General features: G+C 39.6%; 1 protein-coding gene across 2 annotated transcripts in view; it reads right to left on the bottom strand.

Annotated features, from left to right (window-relative positions):
- Positions 1 to 436: 436 nt before the first annotated feature.
- The window catches only part of naa50 (N-alpha-acetyltransferase 50, NatE catalytic subunit), a 30,512-nt gene continuing 16,903 nt past the window's right edge, over positions 437 to 14,045 (bottom strand). For both annotated transcript variants that reach the window (XM_072578081.1, XM_072578082.1), the window contains exons 3-5: positions 11,504 to 11,623; positions 2,618 to 2,684; positions 437 to 1,091 (exon numbers count right to left, since the gene is read on the bottom strand). In XM_072578081.1, coding sequence (XP_072434182.1) covers positions 920 to 1,091; positions 2,618 to 2,684; positions 11,504 to 11,623 — 359 coding nt within the window. In that variant the 3' untranslated portion in view covers positions 437 to 919. The remainder of the gene's footprint in view (positions 1,092 to 2,617; positions 2,685 to 11,503; positions 11,624 to 14,045) is intronic.

Raw genomic sequence — 14,045 nt, forward strand, 5'->3', positions numbered from 1 at the left:
AACCAGAGTCCCTGACGCTGTGAGGCAGCAATGCTAACCACTGAGCCACAGTGCTGCCCCAGTGTAGGTAGACTGCAGTAGGTTCAATGCAACAGCTCGACACCTTCTCAAGGGCAAACAGGGATAGGTAACAACTTTGCTAGTGACATTCACACCACATGAAAGATTTCTAAAAAGTAAATTTTTAATAATTTATCCAACACTTCATTCATCACTTCATTTGACCCTTTGTGTTCCAGCGAAGTCTCATCCAACTCTTGTGTATCACAGCCTTGTGTGATGAAACAGATAGCTGTTCTAGACATTGAGTAGAAACAAACAGTGGAATCAAGACAAAAGCGTGGGCACATGGGACTTTGCCAGCAGCACAAAGGATAGGACAAGATTCCTGCTGACAAAATGAACCAGTGAGCACACAAGACTATCCAGTCTCACCTTTAAAATTGAAATATTTATTCCATGAAATGAAAAGTGGGAGATATAACTCCAATAGGCACAAATAAGTTCATAGGACAATTAGTTCTTGAAAGTACTAATTCAACTTTTATGGAAAAAAAATGAACTATGCATGAATAGGTCTGAATTTCTTTTAAATACAAAATCAGATCACTTCTTTGCACGTTTGAATTGGAAAACAAAAAAAAAATCCCATATAGAACCTGGTAAAGTAATAAAAACATGCCCAAACCCCATGCTTTGATTACAGTTCTGGCAGATGGGTTGTTTGTCTCAGATACATTAATTCTAACTGGTGAAGATACAGAATGCTTTATGCAAGAATAATTTTGAGTGGTTTCAGGTTAACGTGGTAAGAATATTGCCACAACGCGTTGTAGAGAACAGGTCCCTCTCGACACGCACCCCCCAACCGTCTGTACAGACATTTTTTGGCAACAAACGTGCAAGCTCAGCCACTATTTCACTTTTGATTTTCCACACTCTGGCATGGAGAAATGTATTTGAGGGTTTTCTGCAGTACATGTGCATCAGCTGGTTCTATCCTCTTGTAGTAGTTCTTTTTAGTTTCTATTATTCCAAAGCCAAATTTTCTGTAGAATTCAATAGCTGATTCATTGCTGATTTGAACGTGCCTGAAAAGGTAAACACAGTGTTAATGTACATTGCAGCTTTAGAAATTCAGCATCATATCAGATCACATTTATAGTACAGCTGCAGTAATGGCTGTTCTTACGTTTGTAAATGCAGTTCAAATCTGGAGACAGGGCTTAACCACATCCCAAAGGGAAATGAAGCAAGGACACCTCAGGATAGGGAACTGAATGTGCTTTGGATTCAATTTACACATTGAACTGAGCATTCGCACCAAGATCTTTTGATTTTTCACGAATTTTTCATGAAGTGTGCATGCACTGCTATTCCAGCACACAGTGGATAAACATCACTTTATCTCTAATTTGGATTGGGAGACAAAGTAATAAACATCACTGCAAGTTCATTCTGGGAAAACTAAGCCAGATCAGTTCCAAACCCTCATTAACCAATAGCAAATTTAAATGACAGTTGCTGTCTGCAGTATCAATGGAAGTTTGAAAGGAACAACTTTACACCAAGAACAGTCTGTGACCATATTCATGTCACTGGCAGTTCCAACAGCTGTCCAGAATACATCTAGCATTGACTGATCAATAGCCAACCTGCTGCTATTTAAATGGTTTTCTATTATGTTATTTTTAAATTTGGGTGCTACTTATGCATGCTGTGCACTTTAGACAGTATAAAAGAACTAATGGGTACTTCAATCAGAGCTCAAAACAATAATGATAATTCACCTGTCTGCCCCACAAGCAATGTCTTCACAAGAATACCTTCCCAAAGCTGACACTTTATAATAAATTCTGCAATTTATATGCACCTCAGTACGTAAAACCATTTCTGAACTTCTAATCTTCAAGGAAGACATACAACTGTGTCGGAACACCTCGACTCAAGTCCCGAAGGAAACAGAATGAATGAATAATTATTTTGATTTCTATTGTCATATAAACACTAGACCTATTCTAAGGAACCTGATCACAGTGAAGGAAGGATGAGTGCTGCTGCCCCTATTCTGTTGCATTTATATGATCTTAAAGGCAAGGAGGTTCCAAGATTTCTATACACTTTGTACTGACCATCCACTGCAATTCAAAGTGTTTAGTTGTTTTCACAATTTTTTCCACAGTCCATACTAGTTTGCAGTTGTGCTATATCCACAGAAATTACAAAACACTTTACCTGTTGCATTCACCCTACCAATATCTCTGCCTCCACTATAAGATAGAGGTTCAGAGGATTCACCATGAGAAGATGTGGATATGACTTGAAGTCTGGAGATCTAAAAGGATTTCCAACTAGTGATCAGCCTCGTGGCTAATAAAGGAATTAGCTAGTTCCCACTGATAAATAACCATTGATAGATACTAGGAGTATCTCAATGTTCATTAGTGTTATTAAGCTTGCATTTAGACTGTGCAGGTGGAGGATACAAATTTGCTGAGTGTACAGAAGTGCACTTGCTAAACAAGCAACATCACCATAGAAACCTAAAGAACAACCATCTCTAAATCCAATTATCTACTGGGAAGGAACTGGTTTGAAGAAAACAGTGCATACTCACAGATAAATATTGTCAAAAGTCCCATCCTTTTCACAGATGTTTAACACATGATTCAGCATTTTAGTTCCTAAATAACAATAAAGAGAATAAATCTTTCAATGTTGAGTCATAGTACATTTTATTCCCTGAAAAAAAAACTAATCAAATGGGGCTAGATTAGGTTGGGATATCTGGTCAGCAACGATGAGTTGGACCAAAGGGTCTGTTTCCATGCTGTACGTCTCTATGACTATGACTCTATGCTTTATGTAATTCCTAGAGTGCACCTTCACTGCAAGTTTCCATATCAAGATGCAATCCAAGAAAAGCTCTTTGAATTTTAGAACAAATATGACACCTTTAAACTTTCATAAAGGTCTATGTTAACTACTTCAAGTTAGCATTCCAACTTCAAAACTGGGCTTTTACATCAACTTATACTTCAGCGAATTATACTTTTAAAGTCTTACATTGAAATACAAATGATGGAACCTACTCATTTTCCTTAGCTTTTATGTTTTTGGAATACTCTTCATGTGAGGTTCAACTTCCCTGCAGGTGGTGCTGGTCGTCATAGCCCATCATATTTTACAACAAAACAGCATCGTAAGTATTTTGTGCTTTGACAGCATCACAATCTTGATTAGATTCTCCAGTGTGGAAGCAGGCCCTTCAGCCCAACAAGTCCACATCGACTCTCCGAAGAGTAACCCACCCAGACCCATTCCCCTACATTGAGCCCTGACTAATGCATCTAATACTATGGTCAATTTAGCATAGCCAATTCACCTGACCTGCACATCTTTGGATTATGGAAGGAAACCAGAGCACCTGGAGGAAACCCACACAGACATGGGGAGAATGTGCAAACTCCACACAGACAGTGTGGATCTCTAAAGTGGAGATTCACTGGAACAAAATACTCCTGCTTATTAATCTACAACTCCCAACCATTTTTGTGTCAGAATCTGATAACAGAACTGGCTTTAAATATTCTGGCTTCTATACATTATCTGTAACAGACTAACTCTTCATTCCAGCTCTCAGGGTTCCAGCATATTATGGAATTGCTATAATGTCATATACTTAAATCGGTATCAGTGATTAACACTATGTATTTGAATGATGTGAACTGACTATCAGTACTTTGAACTGGCAGGTCCCAAATTCAAGATAGAAACAAGTCAAAATGCCAATAAGTGATGGAATCTGATGAATTTAGACTCATTAGCTGCTGTTGCAGTCCATTCAACTGGCTCCATTGCCAACTATTACACAAGACTGATAAAGATAATAAAGCTAGACAAGTAATTGACGTATTAGAGGGAGAGCATTTTGTACTCAGCAATCAACACTCCTTTAGATTCAAGATTGTTAAGGAAAAAGCCAAGGATGGGCCTGAAATCAAAGTTCTCATTGGTGAAAAACTGATTTTAAGATCAGTTGATTTGGCCAAGGTAGACTGGGAGCTGATACTTTCAGATACATCTGTCACAGAACAGTTGGATACATAGAAGACTGAAATATGTAGAGTACAGGACCAGCATGCTCTAATTAAAAGGGTTGGACCATCAAATCCTGTGAACCCTAGGTATCAAGAGCTTTACAGTATTGCATTAGCAGAACAAAGGAGACTTATGGGAGTAACCTAGGGTTCAAAACAGAAGCCTTAAAGGATTACAGACTGAGCAAACCCACAACCACTTCCACCTAGAAGGACAAGGGCAGCAGATATATGAGAGTCTGTGAGAAGATTTGTAGCTCGGGTGCTCGTTGTTGTGGTTCTGCTCGCCGAGCTGGGAATTTGTGTTGCAGACGTTTCGTCCCCTGTCTAGGTGACATCCTCAGTGCTTGGGAGCCTCCTGTGAAGCGCTTCTGTGATCTTTCCTCCAGCATTTGTAGTGGTTTGAATCTGCCGCTTCTGGTTGTCAGTTCCAGCTGTCCGTTGCAGTGGTCAGTATATTGGGTCCAGGTTGATGTGCTTATTGATTGAAACTGTAGATGAGTGCCATGCCTCTAGGAATTCCCTGGCTATTCTCTATTTGGCTTGTCCTATAATAGTAGCGTGGTCCCACTACTAGCCACGAAATGACACCACCAGCTATCCTTAGTAGCCACACACGCAGATGACAAGCAACATGAGTTTGACTGGGACAACACTACTATTATAGGACAAGCCAAACAGAGAACAGCCAGGGAATTCCTAGAGGCATGGTACTCATCCACAGATTCATCTGGTCCCAATTTACCGACCACAGCAGCGGACAGCTGGAACTGACAACCGGAAACGGCAGCTTCAAACCACTACAAATGGCAGAGGAAAGATCACAGAAGCACTTTACAGGAGGGTCCCAAGCACTGAGGATATCACCTAGACAGGGGACAAAACGTCTGCAACACAAATTCCCAGCACAGCGAACAGAACCACAACAAGATATATGAGAACTCCACAACCTTCAAGTTCCACTTCAAGCCACTCAACATCCTGACTTGGAAAAATACCGCTGTTCCTTCACTGTCACTGGATCAAAATCCTGTAATTCCCTCCCTAATGGTATTGAGAGTCAACCAATAGCAGGTGGACTGCAAGCTCGCTACCACCTTCTCAAGGATAACTAGGCACGGGCATAAATGCTGGCCAGCCTGCAATGCCCACATTTCTACAAACAATAAAAAAAGAGAACATCAAATGAAGATTCAGATAGCTAAAGGGGAAATGAAATGATACTGGTAAGTGAAATAAAGTAAAATCTTGAGTTGTTTTATAGATATATTACAACTAAAAAGGGTAATGAAGGAAAGAATGGAGCCGATTAAGGACCACACTGATGATTTGTGCTTGGAATTAAAGAATGTAGGAATATTTTGGGTCAGTGTTCACTAATGAGAGATATAATATGGTTATAGAAATCAGAGATATTAGCCTAAACAGAGAGAAGGTTCTGAGTGGTTTGGTAGGCTGGAAATCTATGTCCAGTTGGGTCCAACAGAGGACAATGTTGGGGCACTTGCTGTTTGCAGCTTATATAAATAATTTAGATTTGACTAGGAGGATTGGTCAGTGAGTTTGCAGACAATGCAAAAATTGGTGGGGTGGTAAATAGTGAGGATAGCTTTGGACTACAAGAAGTTATAAATAGGTTGGTCCAAGGGAAATGGAACTTAATCTGGATAAATGTGAGGTGATGCACTTGGGCAGGACAAACAAGGCAAACATAATGAATGGCAAGACCCTGGGAAGCACCAATGATCAGATAGACTTGTTGTACAAGATAGACAAAGTAGTTAAGATGATATGTGGTACACTTGCCTTTATTAGGCATAGAGTTATACTGGAACAGTATAAAATATTGGTTAGGCCATAGCTGGAATATTATGTGCAGTTCTGGGATCCACACTATAGGAGGCATGTGCCAGCACTGAGGGGGTGCTCAGAAGATTTACCAGAAGGTTGCCTGGGCTGCAGTTTCAGTTATGAAGAGAAACTGGATAGACTGAAGTTATTTCCCTTGGAGCAGAGGAGATTGAACAGGTATGAATGTGATGAATAAAATTATGAGGGGCATAAATTGCCCGTAGTGTTAGGTAAGGGGTAGATATAGGGGTATGGGTGGGTTGCGCTTCGGCGGGGCGGTGTGGACTTGTTGGGCCGAAGGGCCTGTTTCCACACTGTAAGTAATCTAATCTAATCTAAAAAAATAGACAGGGAAGACAGGAAGAAACTTTTTCCCCATAATGAAGCAATCAATTTTACCATGCGGCATAGATTTAAGGTAATGGCAGGAGGTTTAGGGGAGATGTGAGGGAAAACTTTGTGACCCAGAGAGTGGTGAGAATCTGGAACAACCACTGCAAGGTGGAACACACAGAAACCCTCATACATTTAAGAAGTATTTAGATGTGCACTTGTGATGCAAAAGCATAGAAGACTATAAGGCCCAGTGGTGGAAAACGTGATTAGAATAGTTAGGTTGTTGCTTTGGACAAACACAGACGTGATGGATCAAAGGGCATTTTTACTATGGTGCAGATCTCCATGACTCCTCCAATTAGAAGTTTTTAAGCAGAACATCAAACTGTTCCAAAAGATAATCATCCTGAAATGTTAACGTTCTCTTCAGAGATATTGCAATGCAATCTGAATATTTCCAGTATTTGATTTAGATACAGCAAAGTCTGTTCAAACGTGGAATTATTCAAACTCAGTTCAGCATGCTACAGAGACTGCATAAAATATTATTTGAGTGTTTATTTAAAAGATGGAGTCCAGATATCAAGAATAACAATCCAGCCAAACTACTCTACTATATCTGTAGCACCACGCAGTAACTTTCTGATATGGGTTGTGTCCAATTCCAAACGTCTCACTCATAGTTCCATTCCAGCAAAGAACATTTGGCACTTGACCTGCCTTCAGCTGATAATACACTTAATTTTGGGATAGGTTTTATGCCAATTAAGCATGAATGGACACTAATAACAAATTGTTACGTTTACACTTTTATTAATGTGACTACTGGAATGGATCACCTTTACATTTCAATTTCAAATATAGAAGAATACCAAACATATGGAAGCTTCTACCCCAGGGAGTGCTTGAAGTGAATAGCATAGACAGACTTAAAGGGAAGCAAGACAATATGAAGGAGAAAACAATAGAAGGCTATGTTTATAGGGCGACAAGAGGAGAAAAAGAAGGAAGATCACAAAGGAGAAATACAAATACAGAGGAATTGGCCAAATGCAAACTGTATTTAAGTCTAGTTACTACACTTAGATTTCTAAATGTTCACTGTATCAGGGCCTAACCTTCTCATCTGGTTTCCACCCATAATGGAAATGTTCTTTATCTCATACATTTTAGTTTTTCTTTTTCACATTATGCTTGTTAAGACAATCATAGATTCTGCTCCATTATGGTTTCTGACAGGATATTTCGTAACTTCACCTCACCATCTCCTTCCTTGAACACATATTCCCTACTCACCAAAAAGTGCAAATAGACTTTCTGAATTTACAAAATTAAAATCTCAAATGCTCAAAGCACTCTTGCTATAATCAATTTAAAATTAGGTATCAGCATCCTCACCTTTGGGTCAGAAGGTTGAGGGTTGATAACTTGAAATCCTTGTAAGTGTCAAAGCAGGTTAAAACAAAGCTGGTAAAGGATATGAATATGGGATTTCTGGCTTTATATGGAAGGCAGAAAGCACCAAAGCAGGAAGTTCCATTAAACATTTATGAAATACTAGAGCTGAACCAGTATTATGTCCAATTTTGTACACTACCCATCAGGAAAAACGTAAAAAATTTTAACAGATTTATTAGATTGTAATCCATCATTGCTAGAACCTGTCTGATAGAAGCTTGGATTGATTTCTTTAGATCAGAGAAGGTCAATCCTTAAATTCTGAAAGCACTGTTTAACAAAAATCAAAGGTTGCCATGTTAATTTCAGTGCTTAATAAAGTAATAAAGGTAACCTGTCTGCAATGGCTGAAGAATCAGGGCACAGGTTTCAGGTGAATGGCAAAACAGAAGTAACATGAAGAACAGCTGAAAAACTCAGATGCTGCAAGATCTGCTGAGTTTTTCCAACAATTTGTGCTTTTGCTTCTAATTGCCAGCATTTGCAGGTCTTTCGGTTTTTATTAGCTTATGAAGTAAAATGCACTAGCTGACAGGGTGATACAACCAGTTCAAGAGCAATTTTCAAAGGGATTGAATAAATGCTTGAAAGTCAAGAAACACTGCAAGGATATACATAAGGAGTCAGGGATTGTGCACCTTCAGAAGGCTCTTCAAAAAGACTGCCGGACTGAATGAGCCAAATGGCCTCTGAATATATTTTATAAATTCATAAACTTGTGCACAAAATTCAGGCACTCTAGTATAATACTGTGGAAGTACTGCATTACTGATGGGGTCAGCTTTCAGATACAACACTAAAGGGGTCTCATCTGTCCCCTCAAATGGGCATAAAAGATTTCATGGCACTGAAGAGACGTAGGAGTTGTCCTAGGTATCTTAACATTGAGCTATTTATCCTGCAGTCACTATCACTACAACATGATTTAGCTTTTGTTGCCATGCTGCTTGTGTGATTTTACTGTTTGTGGACTGGTTGCTTATAATTACTACAGCAGAGCAGCAAGTACTATTCAAAAGTATTTCCCTGTCTGAGAAGCACTTTGGAATAAACCAAGATTGATAAATTCAAGTCTTGGTTTTCATTCGCTATTCTAGAGTCTAAAAGTAATTTCTGGCTTCCCCAAGAGAAGTCTTGCCCATGTAAGCCCAAGAGTAGAAAGACAGTCCTCTAGACATAGAAAAATAAACATTATAATTATCACTAGTGAAAAACTAAGAAAACTAACAGGGCTAAAAGCTGATAAGTCCCTGGATCTGATGGGTTTCATCCTCTGGTTTTAAAGGAACTAGCTACAGTGGATAGATCAATAGCAATCTTCCAACAATCCTTAAATTCTGGAAAAGTCCCAGAGAATTGGAAAACTGCCAATGTAACACCCTTAATCAAAAAGAGAGGCAGACAATTAAAGGTAACTTTAACTTTTGCAATGACAGAGGCTAAGTCTATGTACTCATTGGGCTTAGGAGGTTGCAGAAGACTTTTGCAACATAATATCATTGGGAGATTTGCCATGGCAGATGCGGAGAAGTTGTTTCACCTTGCAGGAAAAGGTCTGGGAAGCAAGGACATAATCTTAGAATAAGGAGTCACACAATTAAAGACAGATGAGGAGAAATTTTGTCCCTCAGAGGGAATTCTGTGGAATCCTTTAGTGCAGAGGGCTGCGGAGTCTGGGTCATTAAGTATATTCAAAGCTGAGATAAACATATTTCTAATCAGTAACAGAATCAAGGATTATTGATAAGACGGGAAAGCAGAGTTGAAGATTATCAGATCAGCCATGAATTCTCATTGAACAGAAGAGTGGACCTACTGGGCCAAATAGCCTACTTCTGCTTCCACGTCTTATGATCTACTGCAGTTTGTTTTCCAAAGACAATACTTCCTCCAGGCATATATTTCTGCAGTTACTTTGAAAAAGCCAAAGTAAAAAAATCACACAACACCAGGTTATAGTCCAACAGGTTTATTGGAAGCACTAGCTTTCGGAGTGCTATTCCTTCATCAGGTGGTTGTGATGAAGAAGTGGCGCTCCGAAAGCTTGTGCTTCCAATTAAACCTGTTGGACTATAACCTGGTGTTGTGTGATTTTTTTACTTTGTACACCCCAGTCCAATACCGACATCTCCAATTGATAAAAGCAGTCTGCTTACAAATAAAGTCTACTTATTACTTTTGGCTTAAAGTCATCCTCATCCAGAGTGACTCCAAAAATATTATTCTTGGGTTCCAGTAGGGTCAGCAGGCAGCAAGTACAGTCAACTCTACACTGACACCTGACAAATTATTCCAGAGGAAATTAATGAAAAAGAAACAGTTCATATCATTTCACATGGAATGGGAAAAATGAGACTCTCAGGAGTTCCAAATGAACTTCTATAGTATGAGTGTCAAAATAACATAAACCCTAATGCTTGTCCATGGTTAGTTTTGGGGGAGTTTGGATTTATAAGGATGTTGCCAGGTTTGGAGGATTTGAGCTACAGGGAGAGATTGAATGGGCTGGGCTGTTCTCCCTGGAGCGACGGAAGCGGAGGGGTGACGTTATAGAGGTTTATAAAATCACATGAGGCATGGACAGGATAAAGAGACAAAGTCTCTTCCCTGGGGTGGGGGAGTCCAGAACTAGAAGGCATAGGTTTCGGGTGAGAGGGGAAAAATATGAAAGAGACCTAAGGGGCAATGTTTTCACACAGAGTGGTGCCTGTGTGGAATGGGCTGCCAGGAGAAGTGGTGGAGGATAGTACAATTGCAATATTTAAAAGGCATCTGGATGGATATATGAATAGGAAGGGTTTGGAGGGATACGGGCCAGATGCTGGCAGGTGGGACTAGATTGGGTTGGGATATCCAATCAGCATGGATGTGTTGGACCGAAGGGTCTGTTTCCGTGTTATACATCTCTATGACTCGAAGAGTATCGGCAAATAATGGCTCAGTGGTGAGCACTGCTGCTTCACAGCGTCAGGGATCCGGGTTAGATTCCAGCCTTGAGCGATTGTCTATATGCACATTCTCCTCATATCTGCGTGGGTTTCCTCAGAGTGCTCCAGTTTCCTCCCACAGTCCAAAGATGCGCAGGTCAGGTGAATTCGCTATTCTAAATTGCCCACATGCTCGGGGATGTGTAGGTTAGGTGCATTAGTTTGGAGTAAATGTCAAGTCACAGTCCAACAGGATGGATCTAAATGGGTTACTCTTCAGAACGTCAGTGTGGACTTGTTGGGCCGAAGGGCCTGTTTCCACACTGTAGGGATTCTATGATAACTCTCATAGGAGTGAAGACATCGCTGATGACATTGTATAGTGCTTCTGAATCATTCATTCACAGAAGCCTTGAGCTGACCAATGGAACTAACCAATGAAGCTAACCAGCAACTGTAATGCTTAATAGTCATAACAAATGTTTGTAATAATGTTCTAGAAGTGCACAGGATTAAACAAAACCACATCAGTATAAAAAAAGCCAACCTCAAAGACAGGCGGTTTCTTCCATTGTGGTTCCCACCACCATTTAATATAGTAAGTGACTGCAATGTGAGTACTCCCAATCTAATGTCTCTAATACTATCAACTTTCTGTCAAAACTATAAATGTCTTGATGTATTTTAAACCCTGTAATTGGATCAGCTCTTTAGTTTCAATGGTCCAAGGAATACAAATATCAATGTAACCTAGCCTTATTAGATAAGAAACTTCAGGAGTTAAGAGGCACCAGAGGAATCATGTTTTTGTGATTTTCTTGCTCAGCTTACCTATTCCTAGTCTGCGGTACGGTGCCAGGCATCCCAGAGTCATGATGTACAATCGCTTTTGGTTTTGCGAATGATCCACTCTACAGCACACTGCACCCACTGCAATGTCGTTGAAATAAGCTGACAGGAAATGAGATGAAACAATCCTTAAGTATTGCCATTCAGCAATAAAGATGTTACATTTTCAGCCAAAGCAGAAGCAATATTAAAACAAATTAATAAAAAAACAAACCACATTGTTCTTCAATATTTCATAGTTTTCTGAACATCTGTTTATTGTCATGAAAGAGATTACATTTTGTGAAATATTAATCATATTTTATAACTGATCATTGTTTTGAAAAATTACAATTTAGTTTAACTCTAGGAATCATTATTGTTGACTGTAAATCTTAACTGCTCCCAAAAATGAGGGTTTATGGTAATTGCCATCAGAAATCCCAATCACTATTGGAATTAACTACTCCAAAGCCTCCTCCCAGGCTGGTCCAAAATTCACAGCTCCTGTCAAAGAGACAGAAGCCCATGTACCAAGGTGATAAGCGAGGAAGTGCAGCACAAAATATTATGGTTATGAGAAGGTTTTGATTGGGCAACTATGGAAAATCTGACTCCACTGGCAAAAGATGAGTAACCAGAGGATGCAGATTTCAAGTGATTGGTAAAAGAAGCAGACGTTAGGCAAGAAGTTAACGTTTTTAAGAAAAAAAATCATTTGGAATGTCCTGCCTAAAAGGATGGTGGAAGCAGATTAAAGACTAACTTCCTGGAAAGAATCAGAAACTCTTGAAATCTCACGATGGAGCAAGAACTCCAGAATTCAAGGAAATGGCAGATAATGTGTAGTCATAGATGTCACACAAACGTTTATTTGGAAATCAAACAGAACTGGTCAAATCTCATCTCGATCCTGGCACTGTTAAATGCCAAAAGAAGCTGCTGCACCCCAGATGGTTCAAAATGAATGTGTGCTGCAGGTTTGATTGCCCCTTCTGTTAATGTATGAAGGCAGTTCTGCCTTTGGAGTTGATCAGTAAAAGCTGCCCTTTTCAGACTCCGATAAAATTTTTTGCTGTACAGTCATGGGACTCATCCATGCGTATCCCATTTAAATTTTCTGTAAAGTTTATGCAAATTCCTGCTGAAATAGTAGCAGAGGAACAGTAATATTTTGTGATCGCGCTTGCACCCTGGTTACATTCACAGACAACGATTTGGTTGGCTCAAACCAAAATAGATCTGGATAGCCAGACATAAAGAATGTCTACATTACCTGCCCTCCCACTCGTCTACCTGGAATTCTCTCCCTTTCGACTCTCAAACAATTGTGATCCCATCTCTTAAGTAACATTCACCTCCAGAGCATGCAGGTTAAGAGATGAAAACCATTTCTAGAAAGACTTAACAAGATTCAAAGGGGAAATCGGTACTGATATATCAAGACCCAAATATTTAACTAACACCAATAGAAAATGGAGGGAGTACTGCACTCAGAAACCTTCTTTCAATTCAAGGTATGAACCCAAAGTCACATCCACCTGCAGAGGAAATTACATTTCCAAACACAATTCAAATAAATTTCATTCCAAAACTCATGGACATGTGACTTATGTGCATTACAACATACATAGGATTAAGTTAATGACCAAATCTGGACACACACAGAGTTTTATCAGGCATGGTAGAACACACATTTGAAAGCAACCAATGTCCAATAACTTTAGTCTTGACTTTAGGTTCAACAAGTGACATGTTGGACATGAACTTCAGGTACACTACTATTTTTAAACATACATTGTTCTACCTTTTGAATGAAAAAGCATAGAATACGTTCCACTTGCTTGGAGGAGTGCAACTCCAATTACACTTAAGAAACTTGACATCATCCAGAACAATGCAGCCTGCTTGATCAACACCCTATCTCACACCTTCAATGTTAACCATCAATGCACATTAGTGGGTAGCAGCAACAACATTCACTGCAAGTACTCACCAAACACCAACAGCACCCTCCAAACCCACGAGTCCTACTACTGATAAGGACAAGACCAGGAGATACCTGGAAACATTACCATCCGCAAGCTCCTTTCCAAGTTACACCATCTTGACTGGAAATCTATCACCATTCCTTTATGGTCAGTGGGCGAAAATCCTGGAATAATTCCTCAACAGCACTGTGGGTATACCTATATCACATGGACTGCAGTAGTTTAAGAAGGCACAGCTTTGCAATGGCAAGTGGGGGTGAGCAATAAATGTTGCCCTTGCGATGATATCAATACTCTTTAATGAATAAAAAAATTGGTCTATGATGAGGTATATGGTCTGTGAGATGAGACCTTTCAAAAAATGTATTATGGGGACGTGACAGCCTATTGGTATTATCACTAAACTGTTAATCCAGAGACCCAGGTAATGGGCTGGGGTCCTCAGTTTGAATCTCATGACGGCATATGGTGGAATTTTAATTCAATTAGTGTCTGGAATGAGAGTCTAATAATGACTATGAATCCATTGCCGATTGTTGGAAAAATCCTTCTGG

Source organism: Chiloscyllium punctatum, chromosome 9, assembly GCF_047496795.1.
Source record: "Chiloscyllium punctatum isolate Juve2018m chromosome 9, sChiPun1.3, whole genome shotgun sequence".
Taxonomy (NCBI): Eukaryota; Metazoa; Chordata; class Chondrichthyes; order Orectolobiformes; family Hemiscylliidae; genus Chiloscyllium; species Chiloscyllium punctatum.